The 15205-nt window shown below is 35.1% G+C and overlaps 3 protein-coding genes across 3 annotated transcripts; 1 reads left to right on the top strand and 2 right to left on the bottom strand.

Annotated features, from left to right (window-relative positions):
* The first annotated feature begins 3009 nt into the window (after nt 1-3009).
* Nucleotides 3010-5016, top strand: LOC105973770 (hypothetical protein). The gene is made up of 3 exons (XM_012998815.2): nt 3010-3174; nt 4301-4470; nt 4759-5016. Exons 1-3 carry the CDS (start codon nt 3105-3107, stop codon nt 4774-4776), a joined length of 258 nt encoding a protein of 85 aa, XP_012854269.1. The 5' UTR covers nt 3010-3104; the 3' UTR covers nt 4777-5016.
* Nucleotides 5017-5181: 165 nt separating this feature from the next.
* NDHS (NAD(P)H-quinone oxidoreductase subunit S) lies at nt 5182-6200 on the bottom strand. The gene has a single exon (XM_012998814.2). It carries the CDS (start codon nt 6026-6028, stop codon nt 5318-5320), a length of 711 nt encoding a protein of 236 aa, XP_012854268.2. The 5' UTR covers nt 6029-6200; the 3' UTR covers nt 5182-5317.
* A 767-nt stretch (nt 6201-6967) lies between these two features.
* LOC105973727 (LOW protein: zinc finger CCCH domain protein) lies at nt 6968-14043 on the bottom strand. Its single transcript, XM_012998765.2, has 5 exons — nt 12533-14043; nt 10521-11622; nt 8422-9766; nt 8242-8322; nt 6968-7629 (listed from the first exon to the last, which is right to left on the bottom strand). Exons 1-5 carry the CDS (start codon nt 13290-13292, stop codon nt 7111-7113), a joined length of 3807 nt encoding a protein of 1268 aa, XP_012854219.2. The 5' UTR covers nt 13293-14043; the 3' UTR covers nt 6968-7110.
* Between the last annotated feature and the right edge of the window lie 1162 nt (nt 14044-15205).

Raw genomic sequence — 15205 nt, 5'->3', positions numbered from 1 at the left:
AGAAATTCAAGTCATTACAAGGGGAGGGGGACTCAAACCCTAGAAGACTTGGTTAAAATGTCACATTTAGTTCAATATTGCAATATTACAAAGTTTGTTATTTATTTTATTATTTTATTTTAAATAGTATTTTATTTTATGTTTGAAAAATAATAATAAATAGGCTCTAAAATAAAACCTCACTTTCGGGCAAACTATTGGGCCATCTTAAGTAAATGAGGTCCACCAATTCACAAATAATATTCTCGAGTTTGAATTTCTTCAAATCCTACACTCAATTTTATTTAATTAATATTAAATAATTAATAAGTGCATGCTTTGCGCGGTCACGAATAAATTTATAGATCCGTTAAGGTGCAAATTAGCGCCGAAACACAATTGCTATAAATGGTTTGAAAATATTTGTGCATTTAAAGTTTCAAGATAAAAACAATTAGGTATATGAATTTAGCAATAGATTTTCTTTTATGTATTTATCATTATTTTGTATTATCAAATTATGCACGTCAGATAAATTAGTGCATATTTTGCGCGATCACGGATAAATTTGTAAGCCGCCTTTATGTTGCAAAGTTTGCGCTAACACGTTACTATAAATATTTTGAAAAAGCTTGTGTATTGAGTTATGATTAATTTTTTTATATAAATAAAGATAGATAAATAATTCAATAATATATGTAATACGTGAAATTTGCATGCATTAAATAAGTGTTTTATCAATTAATCTGTGTAAAAAAACGATATCATCGATATAGTAATAGATTTTTTTGTTGGATGCATATATATACACGTCCACACATATCGGACGGATCGGTTTATTTGTAATCAAATTTCACCTAATTTAATGTAAATATACTTACAAACACTCGATCTATAATCACGTTACATGCGCTAACTTTGCGTCTTAGAATGATTTTTTTTAATTTATTTTTTCCAAATCCAAATAGTTTTGATTTCATAACAATTGTTCCCACCTCATTTTCATTGTAGCCTTCATAATTCAATGTTTTGACACCATCAATTAAATTGCACAATCATTATTAATGCAATTACTTTATGAATAACAAGAGAACAAGACAATTTTAACTTGCAGATAGTGGTGTGTAAAATCTTTTTCCATGTTTTGAAATTTGATTTTATCTTTAAAAAAAATTGAATTATAATATTTAATGCAATTAAAAAAAAATCAACTATATAATAGAACCTCCACTAGTGTCAACAACCACTCTAATTCAGATTGTCTTCTCTCTTGTGTTATTGTGGTGTTCTTACATTGCATCACAGTTAAACAATGAATAACGACGTAGAGAAATCAGGTAACGGAGTTTTCAATTGAGGTTACGGTTAAATATATGAATTTACCATTAGATTTAGCTATATTTAACATTTTGTGATTATCAATTGTACTCTTAATTTTCGTTAATTAAAATGAAGAACTAATAAGTGCAAGATTCGCGCTAAAACAGATTATTATAAATGTATTGAAATATTTTGTGTATTTAAAGTTGTAGGATAAAGAAGCGCTAAATATACCATTAGATTTATATGCATTTATCATTTTGTGATTGTAAATTATATTCTTATTTTTTGTTAATGAATAATGTATATGGCTAATAATTGCATACTTTGCGCGATTACGAGGAAATTCATAGACCCGTTAGGGTGCAGTTTCAGTGCAAAAAATACAAATAAATATATAGTATATATGTGAAATTTGCATGTATTACTCATGAGTTTTAGATTTTTCTTGAATAAATGTATATCTATATTATATATTAATTAATTAACTTTGAATAAGTGAAAAAATATTCTATCAATAAATTACTATGAAGTTATCTTGATAAAATATATGGTGAGAATTAATTATATAACATATATATATATATATATATATATATATATATATATATATATATATATATATATATATATATATATATATATATATATTGATCTGAGATATTCAATTAGGATGCTCGGTTCTTTCATTCGTATTTTAGTTTGGCCTATGTCGCTTACTACTATATTGTTTTCTTGCATCCTTAGTTAACGCGGTAGGCTCTGAGATTGAGACTATTGTTGTTCCGTACGAGGAGTTGCAACAAGTGAATGCCATCGATAATCTGGTACAACATATAAGAGTACTTTTGTTTCAATAGATAAATTTTTTTTTGTTTATTTTTATTAAAATACCTACTTTTAAAACTTGTATAGGAAGTAAAAGATCAACCGATCGAACAGCTCGAAGGTCATACCATTGCTATTCCACGTGAACAAGCAAGGTAATTAGAAGTCAATAAAAAGTTGATTGTTTAGATTACTCGTTCGATATAAATTGAATTAGTTCAAATGATTGCTCGTTCGAATATTGATTTGAGTAATTGTCCTTCATTAGGTGAGCTCCAATATTGTTCTATTTGAGCGCAAGTACTACACTAATATCGTACAATTTTTGCACCAACTTTTGAATTTTATATCGAACTATATATAACAAAATTTCCAACTTTGAATTTTGAGTAAATGCTCACACATTGAAAAGGAATTTTATGCATATAACTTTATCTTATTAATCTTAGGTTCAAATACACATAATATTTAAAATAATTTTTTTTATTTTCATTATATAAGCGGCATCCAATATCCAAATTCTAATGCAAAAGAAATCACAAAAAAATGGAAATCAGAATTTTGAAATTTAATCATAAATTAATAAATTAAAAAAAAAAAAAAAAAAAAAAAAAAAAAAACTAATCCGAAATTGAGAATTTATTTAATCTGAATATAATCAATGACTTGGAAAAGATCGTTCCAATTTCTACCCTTAATTAAAATTAATTTGAACTCTTAACTCCAGATTTGGATTTCTTATTGGGCCCAACATTTATGATTATGGGCTTAGTCCAGTACGAAAATGGGTTCAATTGAGGCCCGAATATTATTCCTAATTTCACCCGGGCCCAATTAATTTATTTTCGTTGAATTTTCTATGTTCTTAAATTTAATGCAAAAGGAAAAGAAAAATAAAAGGAAACAAAAAACCGCGTATGTAAGAAAATTTCTCTCTCTACCTCTCACACAGAAAAATAACAACGAAGAAGAAGAAAATGGGGGCAGGGCAAGTAATGAAGAGAATTCCACTCATCAAATTTCCTCAGAGGCATCTGAAGCCCTCTGGTATCAATTCTTCTTTGATTTTCTTTTTGTTATTAATTTTTTTTTTCTCGATGGATTTATTTTTTTATTTATTTTTTGGTGGATGAAATTCCCTTAAATCGGATAATCAATTCCTCGCTGTAACAATTTGTAATTGATTTCTTCGATGATGCATTACACCATGTTTGAAGTATTTTGATTCCTTTGTGTAACTATGATTCTGTATACAAGTTGATTTCTTGCTTAATTTGTAATTTTGCCCAATTTTAGTGGTTATTAGAATTAAGATTCATTTTTTTTTATTATTTAAATTGTTGAAGAAAAGCTAAAATATGAATTGTTATCTTTAGAAATGTAGGAATGGTAGTGTGCGTTGAAACGAGAGCTCGCGCCCCAAGCGAATTCTTTGTTTTTCGTACAAATGTTTGTGATGTAATCGACTTATTGCTGTTGAGTCGTTGATATAGAGAACTGTTGTATTTTGTCTATAAGTATACATTTTTTTTCTAGTTGAATGTTATAGAAATTGTTTTCCTCTGTGAAATCACAACGACCGCAGTGAGAGTAACGTGTTCGCCTTTATGCGTTTCTACATTTCTGAAATTCATGATCGAGCTAAGAAGTTATATCTTGATAGTAAGCAATTCTAATTATAATGGCTACAAATTGTATAAAGGTATTCTTGAATGGGAACAGCTTGAATTGAACTAACATTTTCTTGTGAAACAAATTCGTATGGACTAATGATAGTTTTATAGAAGTGTGTGTGTGTGTGTGTGTGTGTGTGTGTGTGTGTGTGTGTGTGTGTGTGTGTGTGTGTGTGTGTGGATACAACTAAAAGCAATGCCGGGCAAGCAATTTACCAACTTCCGCCTTGTAAGAAAAAATGTATGATATTTCTTAGCAACCGATTATTACATGTTACTTTTTAAAGTATAACATTTACGGGGATTACAAATTATGCATGCACCAACGCGTCGAAGAATCTTGCGAATTCCAAATTTGTTGCCGATACTTACCTTGGAAGTACTTATTTGTTGGCTTTCGTATTCTTCCTTGTTACTCCTATCACACTATGCCGCAACCACGATCTTATTCTAACATTGCATGTACACAATCTTGAAAATAGCTAACCGATTCCTATCAGGTAAAGCAGCCCAGGTTGAAGAAGCATCTGTGAATGGTGATATTAACCAAAATGATGATCTCGTTCGAAAGTTTTTCTCAAGGGCTCCAGCCAATTTGTCGGTAGGAGGAAAAGCTTCCGATCAGCCAAAACGAACGCCGGTCTCTCAAGACGAGATTGATGCTATCATGGTATGTTCTTCTAACCACTTAATATTGTATGTAGAAATATTTTAATACGACATATATTGAGTCCGATACGCTGTAAAGTTTCTCAAATTTCATCTGTCGTTTAGTTGGTTATTATTTTCTTAAGTGATGTTTCACTTCTTTTTTGTTTGACTCGGGCCGTCTTTAGATAGTCGTAGTGATAATATACCTGGCACGAACCATAAAATATATATTTCTAAAATTTGGAAGAGTTTTTTTTTCGGATTTCTGAATTGTTAGTTGACGACTGTTTCTATTCTTCTGTGACAGTTGGGTGGCTGTTTCTGATTCTACATAAGAGCCTTTGCTGATAGAGGAAAACTCGTGTGAGTCGAGTCCTCTTGTCTAGTTGACAGACGAATGGTTTTGTGTATTACGCACTGTCTTTGTTTGATCATTTTGCATAAATTTCTCGAGTATACTTGATAACAAACTCCAAACAACCTTCTCGTAATTATTCAATTTCCTTGAATTTTGTGGTTCGAATAATGCGCTATAAATTCAAACGTTTTTTTTTCCCTCATATTATTCAAGTTTTACTGATGAAGATGCATCAGTATGCAATTATGCTTACGTGTATAGTCGAAATTGGTTATTCTGGTACGTATTTCCTTGTTGGCTTCATCTTTAGAAACCTACATGAAATCCACTCTTTTCGATTTTGCTCATTCGTAAAATAAATGAATATTGTGATTTTTCCGAAACTCGAAAAAGTTGCAATCCAGACAATGGAAATGTTTAAATTTATTACAGAATTTTACATTCATAAGTCACTGGCATTTCCCATAAAAAAGCAACATGAGAGTTATGTACATGGTAATTAAAAAAATCAAGAACTATTTTCGACCATTTCTTCGAGAATCACCGATCGAGGGCTCACCATAGGTGGGCCCTTTTCACGGCGTTCAAGCTCCTCCAGTCGGAAAGTGATAAGCCTATCCCAGTTCCCACCTTCAAACAAAACTCCAGCTTTCCCATCAGTAATCCTCTGCACAATCCCACAGTACATATAGTACGGACTGCTCCGATTTTTTACGATAGCAATCATGCCAGGCAAAAGCATCGGCAGCTTCGGTGGTTTCGGCTTCTTCACTAGGCTCTGATCGAACCCGAAACTCGCCGAAGTTTCCTCCTCCGCCTTCTTCTTGGGCGGTGGCGGGTTCTCTTCGATGAATTTTTGTAGACCCTTTTCGCCACCTGGAAATCCACCCGTTAGCCCCGATAGCTCCTTCTCGAATCCATCTTCGGATATTTCGGGAATCGATGGCTTTTCTTCTTTTGATGATGATGGTTTTGTTTGTGATTCGTCTGTTGAGATGGGTTTTTGGAGTTCTTTTAGGAGACCCTCTTCGCCATTGCAGAGGCCTCGCCCCCCCAAGATTTCGAGGGGGTTGAATTTAGAGGTGATGATAATACCTTTTAGTGTGTGTTTGGGGAATGTTGGGTTTGATTTATGGGTGAAATTTGTTTGGCCTAGAAATTGAGACTTGTGCAGAAGAGTGCCTTGAAGAAGGCTTTGGAGATGGAAAGAAGCAGCCATTAATTATTTTTTTTCTTTTTTCGATTTTTTTTTCGACAAAGTTGACAGAAAAGTGAGAGGAATTGTGGAATTGGATAATTTTTTTGGGATGAAATTTTGGCCACAAATTGAGTTTTGGCTGAAATCTTCGTGGGAAATTTTCTCCACCAATTAATTATAACTGAGGTTATCATCATCATCAATAGGGTACAATTTTATCTATTTATGATAGAGATATGTTTGTCAAAACTATAGCAAAATTCGATGCACTAAAACCATGCTTTGTAGATGGTACACCGGATGAAATACACCCCACAAAATACAGCGGTTTCGACAAAACCTACCGGTGTAAATCAAAATAGAATTTCTGAATTCCGCTTATTAGAATTATTTTGGAACAGTGTTCTTTGTTTATAATTTATTTTGTGGTTTTCTATTTTTTTCTGAACCGTAATTCGAACGTTAACGAAATTTAAATTTATTATCGAATTAATTTTTGAAAATTCCAATTTTTCATAAATTACATTACTGTCAACAATATTATGTTTTTATATTATACGTGAAAAAAGTAATAATAATTCCTATATTCCAAGATTCTGATAAAAAAAAATCCGATTTTTTTTTTAATTTCTCATTCCAATTTCTGCTTTTTTTTTCAAAGAAAAAAAATTAACATAATTCTTAGTAGTTTTTTATTTCCGGAAAAAAGAAATTGTTTTGTTTCTTAAGAGAGCTAATTCTGATTCGTTCGATCTTTCACTAATTATGTGAATCGAAAACGAAATGAATAAACGAAAAGGATTAAATATACCTGGCAGTAGTCCAAAGAACTTCAGAGGCCAACATCCTGAAGTTGTTCTGAAGCAGCTAACAGCAGCACATAAATAATTCCTCACAAAAAAATCGAGAACGAAATAACCAAAGTTTCCCCCTAGAGAGAGAAACTTGAGAGAGACCATATAAGAACTTGAGAGAGTTTTATTCATTAACTAGATCAGCAGCCAAAACCACAGAGATGAGGGGATCATAAGAGAAAGAAAAATAACCCAAAAGTTCATTTCAAAAACTCGGAAAAGAAACGGAGAAAAAAAAATTAAATTGTCTCAATGTGTACTTTCAGGAGAATGATGTATCCGACTTAAATTGACTGACCCAGCTACCATTGACTCTGGCATCATTGCCTCAGATGCCTCAGAAGAAACAACATCATCAGAACTAAGCAAAGGACCAAATTTAGAATCTACCAACTTTGTTTCTTCGTTGTTAGTAGTTTCAGATCCTTCGGCTTTTTCTTCTTTGTCCTTGTCAGAATCTGGCTCTTCGGTTTTGACAGTGATTTGGTCAAGTGGTGGATCGATCATCTGTTCCGAGGGTTCAGCATATGCTTCGGTGTTCTGCAAATCATTGGTAGGTTTTATTTCGATATCGAAATCTGGAAGAGGATCGTTCTCCTCTATGCCCTGCATTGCATCTGTTGGGCACAGGTTCTCAGTTTGATCTTCCTCCATGATGTCATCTTCTTCCTGAGCAGAATTTGGAACCATCTCGCCCAATACTTCGGTTTCCTCACCACCTTCAGCCGAAAATTGACCTTTCTGCCTCTTATATAGGGAAATTGATTTCTGCGGGAAAAGAAAAATGGAAAAAGCAACAGAGTATAAGAAAAATGATGTTCTATCAGAATAACACTTTAAAAAGTACGAGGAAATAAAAATGCATAATTCAACGAATGAAGCAAACATGCATTACTTCCGGAAGCAAAAATATTTGGCCTCTAACATAAGCTTGTGCAGATATGGCAAAGCAATTTATTTCAAACTTGGACATAAAATAGTTAGATGAACGGAGGAATATTATTGTCTTGCTTACAACCCTCTAGCTATCTCAAAAAATTAAACAAAAATTGTGTTAACAGATAATCCTTAGAATTTGGGATTTTTTTTTTTTTCAAATGGACGAGTAAAACCGACTAGGTGAACCGTGAACATGCAAATGGACCATTCATGGGAAGCCCATGAACAAGTGCATACATGGGAATGTTACCAAAGTCATTGTTCATTCTACATGGATAAAAACTTTGCAGACGTGCAATATGCACGACAACAGTAGCATTGAAATGAACCAAATGTGTCTATACTCTATAATACAAGGATAGTATCGTAGCTGGAAAAGTAATATATGAGAATAGTTTTCTTTAAAAAAATGCATAACCAAATTTCACACAGCAAATCTACCTGGAAAACAGAATCATCAGTAGATGCAAACAGTGCATAACTCAGAAGTCTATGCGATGATGCCATTCTAGCTTCAATATCCTGACATGCAAAAAAAAGGAAAAGAATATTAGGACAGACCTATTTAGATGTAGGTAAATTAATAATAACATGATGCAGGTAATTGGCTGCCGACTTTACCTCCATATATAATATTTTAGAATCATCTATATCAGAGAACATGCTATGTTCCACATCCATCAAGCCTCTGCACTTATCAAACAATTCAGGTTCAGTAAGATCTGTAGAAATGTCAAGTTTGGAAAGGTAAACATGGCATATGGGCAAATCATCCATTCTCGACATTTTAGCAACACCATCCTCCGCACTAACAAGGGAGGCCTCAACATCATTCTTTCCAAAGCTCTTTGTTGACTGGTCAACATCAGTACTATCTGTCTGCTGATTAACACCTCGACTTTGCTCATTCTCCGCTGGTTGAACAGGCTGAACAGCCAAAGCCCCCTCTCCGCTTCTTATAGAGTTATTCTCTTTCTCAGAAGACAGTGCTTCCATGCTCGAAGTTCTATTTTGGCCTTTCCACAAATCTGCACTCGACTCCCATCCTCGACTAACAGACAAATTCCGAGAATGTTCCCACTCTGGCCTCCCATAAATGTGAGAGTCATCCCCAAAGACAGCATTACTTGTCTCCCAGCCAGATAATGGAGGGCATGAATCATCCACCTGATTCCGCCATCCCATTGGGCGGCCCGGCCCGGAAAACCTGTCAGCGTCAGGCATATGGTAAGGGGAAGCGTGGCTTAAATCCATTGATGGTCTGACAAACATTTGTGGAGAAGGAAACGGCTGCATAACTGTGTGAAAACCGACAGGATGTGGACCATGTGGATAAGGCAAGAAACCATTTGCCACAGGAGAAGGCCAACTTGGAACACCTCTCCAAGCATTTCCTTGCATTCTTCCCATGTTAGGATCGCCCATTCTACGATGACGCATGTTGGGCTTACCTCTACCATCGTCTTCACCCGAGCCTAACACCGAAGGGCTATCCAGAGATGTCCTGTAGGGTGGTGGAGGTGGCAAGGCCTTGGAACTGTTAGAGTAATGGTTGTTTCTCACAAAAGGTGACGAAGTATTATCTGCTTCAGCTTGTGAAAGTTCTTCTCCAGGATAGTCTTTCCAGTCTCGAGAACCACCACCACTCCTTTGCATTGATTCGTCTACGTCAGTACTTCGTCTAACATCAGGCCTGCCAAAAGGTCTCCTATCAGAACTTGACGGAGATTTATGATTATCCCCTAGCTTCAAGGGTGATGAACGCATATCGGACTTGAGACGCCTTTCAGCAGAGAGCTCTCCGAAGTGACCATCGTCTTTTTGACCGAGCTTCTCCCCTGACCGGGATGAAGGTTTCTCAGATCCGCCAACTGCACCAGCATAATCTCTAGACGAAGTCATGCTGTGTCGATTTCTCTCTTCATAATTATGATCTCTATACTTGGAGTCGTCTTGCTTCGGGGCCCTGGAAAATATTCAAGTTAGTGTAAAGATATTTGCTAAGAGCAGCAGAGGTCATATATGATATTTGATTAATCTTTTCAAGTGATGTATATGCTACAGGGTGATGTCAAGTTCGATAGTGTCAACCAAGAAATGGAAAAATAAATACAAAAGAAACATAAGGTCCATTTCAAGTAAAAAGGGATAATAAAAAATGAGGATAAGAAATTTTGGTATGCAGCACGAACAACATAACTTCGGCTATACATCCTTCTTAACCTAACTAGAAAACTATCGGAATCTCTAACCCAGACCACCATGAAAAAAAGAAGAATAAGACAGACGAATAGACTTAAAAAATGCGCAGTGTCAAGTAGTTTAATATTTCTACATATGATATGCTACGGACGCTATTCAGTGATAACCTAAAAACGAAATGAAACAGATGTCAAGCACAGTGGATCCCTTCACTTCATCCTAGCTCCTATTCAGAAGCTCAGTTATGCAGCCAAGAAAACATTTACATTCATCTAATAGTCATCACTGACATGCATGATCCAGCCTCCAGATGGTTACTATAAACCATTCTGGTATGAATTACACTGGAAAATAAAACTTACATAACAATTCTTTAAATCAATATAGAAACAACTGTATATACATATGAGACTTCTGACAATCATTACATTCCAAAAGATCTAATAGTTTTGTACATGCTCTTAACATAAAATATATTGACATAAAATAATAAAGAAATATTGCATGCATATAAGTACCTGTAGTGATCCCTTGGAGCATGAAAACTTGAGGTGGGGGAACTCCTCCTTTTGCTGTGGCTAGAAGAAAGTTCCACATCAGCATTTCTAGAAGTAGACCTTACTCTATCAACAGCGATATCCATTCTTGCACTGCTTGCACTTTTCTTTTCAGAATCAGATCTTTGATCTTTCGTGCCACGAGATTTATCACCATAATCCTCTTTTTCATTGGTTCTCCTCCTACCTTGATCATCCCTGTACCTCGCCACTCGGTCATCACGGGTCGGACTATCATCATACGCACTTGATTTTCTAGCATGATGGTCAGCGTAACCATCCTCCCTAGAACGTTTAAGGTCAGACTTTTCGCCAGAACGGTCTCTTGAGGCACGTTCGTCTCTGTACTTAGTGTCTCTTGGTCTCTTCTCTCTATCGTACCCATCCCCTTGCTTACTACTATCGTTATGCCGAATATCTCTTTCAACATCTTCTCGGTACTTTTCCTCCTTGTGCCTGTTGTCTCTGTCACCATCGTCTCTGTAACTACTGTCCCTACGTCTATCATCTTTGTCTCCATCCTCATGGTACCTTTCATCCCTACGTCTGCTGCTATCCCTCTCCCCATCTTCATGGTACTTGTCATCTCTTCGGCTTTCTCTTTCAATTGCTTCACGGTACTTGTCTTCCTTTCGCCTACTATCTCGTTCTCCTCCGTCTTCACGGTGTTTTTCATCTTTGCGTCTACTTTCACGATCCACATCTTCACGGTGTCTATCATCTCTTCGCCTGACATCTTTGTCGTCATCTTCTAGATACTTGTCTTCGTGGTGTTTGTTATCCTTGCCAGATTCCTCCTTGTACTTTTCCTCCTTTCGCCTGTCATCTTTGAGGTCGTCTTCCGGGTATTTATCTGCATAACCTCCTCCATCTTTATGCTTATCGTCTCTGTATTTTAAATCTTTGGAGCGGTCACCTTTCGAGGACAATCGCCTCTCGTCACCTTCTTTAGAATCGTCGTAATGTTTCTCTTTTTCACTAGAAGCTTCTCTTTTCTTGCGCGTCTTTTTCTCAATTTCCTTCTCCAATTCAGGCTTTCGCGACTCGTCCCTCAAAGTGCGTTCTGCGGAAATAATTAATTTTGACAGTTAGAAATACTAAATACTTATTTCCAGTACAAGCACAATTAGAGAAAATACTCAATAGTGCATAGAGACCAATCTTTTTGACAGATAAGTAATCAAATGTTTAAAGAAACATCTTGCAAATTGTGTTAATAATTACCGAGGGTTTGGTTACAATATCAGGAAGAAAAAAATTCTAGCAGAGAATATCAAGACTGAACATTAATTCTAACAAATCATGAAAAGTAAAACTAGAAAACATTGACCTAATCTTCGTAGAAGGTAACAGAAAATAAAACTCAAATGAGAATAAATATGCCTTTTCTGCCAAAAAATGTAAAAGTTCAACACTTATTTTCCAGTTAATGATTGATAGCCATACATTTTCATTATGTCAACAAAGAACAATAAGAAAAATAACAAGCATTCATGAGACTGTATCAAGGTTGTCAGCTTTTATGTCAGTGCAACATCACCACAATCAACGACCTCAATCATTCTTAAGGAACACTTCCTAACCCTTCCCCTTCACCTAAAACCAGGATAGACATAAAAACTCTTAATGATAAATAAGTATTCATTAAGCATCTTCACCAAACCAAATCTAATACCTGAAAATTTGAATTGTAAAAGGATGTTTAGTTACCAATTGCTGAAATAAACAGAGAGCTATAGCATATAAAAATAGCTTGTTAAGAGTATAATGATCATCTACAAAATATTAGAATAATGAGTAGATGCTTGAGTAACTATCTACGCATATTACTAAGCAACTGAACAAAAAATCTAAATTATTGGTTGCACTAGAATCAAACATACCAGCGGCAGAAATAAGTCACATGATTAATAAGAAGTAAATCAACAAAGAGAATTCATCAGTCCCCAATGTATCAATAAAAGTTACCTTACCAGTATTATCTCGAGCACGTTTACCCTGTCTATCCTCGCTAAAATCGACCAATTGCGGAACTTGCTTCTTCACAAGATCCATATCAACTAGTTTCATCACCTCAGCATCAGCTATCTTACTCTCCTGACCTCCGTTCTTCTCCTTGTCCGACCTGCGATCCTTCTCTTTTGTGTCCTTCCCATCTTTACGCGAAGAAGAATCCCTCTCAGACCTCCGTTTTGACTCCCCTTTGCTCTTACCCTCCTCTTTCTCTAAAACTACAGATGCTAAACTGTCGTCTTTTCTCTCACCAACAATTCCACTATCATGCCGTTTACTCTTACTCCTGGACTCAACTCTCAAGCTTTCACCTTTGCTGCTAGTCTCCTTCAATTTAAGGTCAACTTTCAATATGTCTCCTTTATGACTTTCCTTCTCGACATTCCTATCACTATCCCCTCTCTCTTCCATACCGCCGCTCCACCTATCGGCAACAATAACCACATCGGTTTTCTCTTTCCTGCGTTTTGATGAAACGTACTCCTCCAAAACATCTCCATTGCCATGGCCACTCAGATCTTTACTGTCCTTGCCTTCTCGAACAGAGGATGAAACTTTACGCTTATCACCAGACGCTGAATCCCGATGAACCCTGATAGAGTTCTCGTCTTTACTACTACTCTTCTCCTTCATCTTTATTACATCCTCTTCGGAGTCGGAATAATCCCTTGAACTGTGTTTGCTCTGTTTATGAGATTTGTGCCTCGAACTCTTGGGCATCTTTGTAGATTGGGCAAAAAAATAAAAAAAAACCCTAATTGTCACGAACCCAAGCCCTAATTTTCACACTCGGCAACCCAGAAGCAAACAACGGTAAATTAACGAAATCAAATACTAAATTAATTGGAACCCTGAATCACGCAAGTTCATTCACCACAAAAAAACTGCCCCCGCGATTAAAAGAGGCATAACCCTTGCGGAACCCGAACCCTAATTCAACCTTTTTTCCCGAAGCAAAAATTCCCAAATAAATAGATTCCAATCCGAAAACGAAAACGTCGCCGGAAACAGAAAAAAACACCAACGCCGGAAAATCGACTATTACCAGTCCGAAGACTTTGACCCCCTCTCAGATCGCTCGATTGCGGCGGACCAAAAACTTGGAAATCTATCCACGTATACCTCGCTTTCTATTTGTGAAAATGCATTTGAAATAATTAAAAATCGAAAATAAAAAAAAAATTAAAATCAGGAAATTGTGCAGGACAGAGAAAGAAAAAGCGAAGAAAAAATCGGAAAATTTTGGGACAGAAAATAGAGAGAGAGAGATCGGAGGCGAAGTTTTGATGGTTTTGTTTTTTGCCGAGAAATTAACAAATGTGATTCGTATTGGGGTATCGGGGATAACTTGGGATTATTGAAATTACCTAATTATCCTTTGTTTAGATAATTATTTACCTTTTTGTCATTAGGAGGGGTGGGGGTGGATGGTGCCTAGCCAATGATCTTTGGTGGCTTCATCTTATATTACGATTAGGAAAAGGATGAAAATGTCAAGTCTTTTTCTTAATATATATATATATATATATATATATATATATATATATATATATATATATATATATATATATATAATATTAATCAAGTGCATTAGTATCTTATTTTGTGAAATTGCTAATTCAATTGTTTTTTACTTACCAAATCGAATTTTAATTTGTAGTGTGGTACGGATTATAATCAATTCTCATAATGTGTTATAATCCTAACAATTCATTTGTGATACATCTATGATAATTAATTATTCCATGGAAATTACCAATTAAGTTTTTTATTGAAATAGTTGACCAAAAAGTCAATTTATGACTGTGATTTTTCAATAGTATTGTAAAACAATTTTATTCGTATTTAATGAAATTCACCATTTGGTATTCTATAAATGTTGTTCTATTCAAACGCATACATATGGACTATAGTTATAACGATCGTAACATATTACGAGAATTGTGAGATAATTCAATAAGTAATATAACTGTTAAACATGTTCTAGTCGATGGGCTTACGCCAACAATGAGGATACCTTTTTTTTTTCTTTTGAAGACTAACACTCGACATATGTGCATTGCGTTGCATCTGTCGTGACATCGGCATGCTTGAGTGGGTGCTTTTATACGTATAAGTTCACTGAACTTCCTCCCCCAAAAAAATCTCTAAGTGGTTCCCACTTATCGAGTAAATAAAATCATAACACTTGGACATGCATAAGAAATAGGTAAAATAAAAAAATTCGATCATCACTGATTTTATTCGGAACAAGCATTTTCATTATGAACTACAAACTTTCCGAGATTTTAGGGATCGGGATTGAAATTAGTCTTTTTCACTTTCGAACTATTATTTTTTCTCGTTCTAAAGTGTTGATTCCGTTCTGATCCGTTCGGTTTCCATTCAAGCCACATTGGTTAGATACATTTAGTTGGGCTTCTTTATAAATTATAATAAGTGCTATAGTCCACCTATGATGAAATGGGCCTTCAAACACAGAGTTTACTCCTAGTCCAACACAAGGCCGTTTGGCTGTGAACCAATCCAATGTAAATTCCGAATCGGAAAAAAGCATCTAAAAAAACACCTCTAACCAAACGCGGCATAACATAAAAAAATAGTATTTAATAATTGCTTGCCCAGATGGACAA

The sequence above is a fragment of the Erythranthe guttata genome, chromosome 1 (genome assembly GCF_056151865.1).
Source record: "Erythranthe guttata isolate IM_541 chromosome 1, IM_541, whole genome shotgun sequence".
NCBI classification, from domain to species: domain Eukaryota; kingdom Viridiplantae; phylum Streptophyta; class Magnoliopsida; order Lamiales; family Phrymaceae; genus Erythranthe; species Erythranthe guttata.
This window is presented reverse-complemented; position numbering and strand designations above follow the sequence as displayed.

Bases quoted from the DNA above. Each gene is read 5' to 3' on its own strand.
- LOC105973727 (XM_012998765.2), bottom strand. From the start codon at position 13,292: ATGCCCAAGAGTTCGAGGCACAAATCTCATAAACAGAGCAAACACAGT. The intron at 9,767-10,520 runs GTACTTATATGC...AATATTTTCCAG, and splicing joins GCTCCAAGGGATCACTACAG to GGCCCCGAAGCAAGACGACT. The intron at 7,630-8,241 runs GTAGATTTGCTG...CTTTTCCCGCAG, and splicing joins CTGATGATTCTGTTTTCCAG to AAATCAATTTCCCTATATAA.
- NDHS (XM_012998814.2), bottom strand. From the start codon at position 6,028: ATGGCTGCTTCTTTCCATCTCCAAAGCCTTCTTCAAGGCACTCTTCTG.
- LOC105973770 (XM_012998815.2), top strand. From the start codon at position 3,105: ATGGGGGCAGGGCAAGTAATGAAGAGAATTCCACTCATCAAATTTCCT. The intron at 3,175-4,300 runs GTATCAATTCTT...GATTCCTATCAG, and splicing joins GAGGCATCTGAAGCCCTCTG to GTAAAGCAGCCCAGGTTGAA.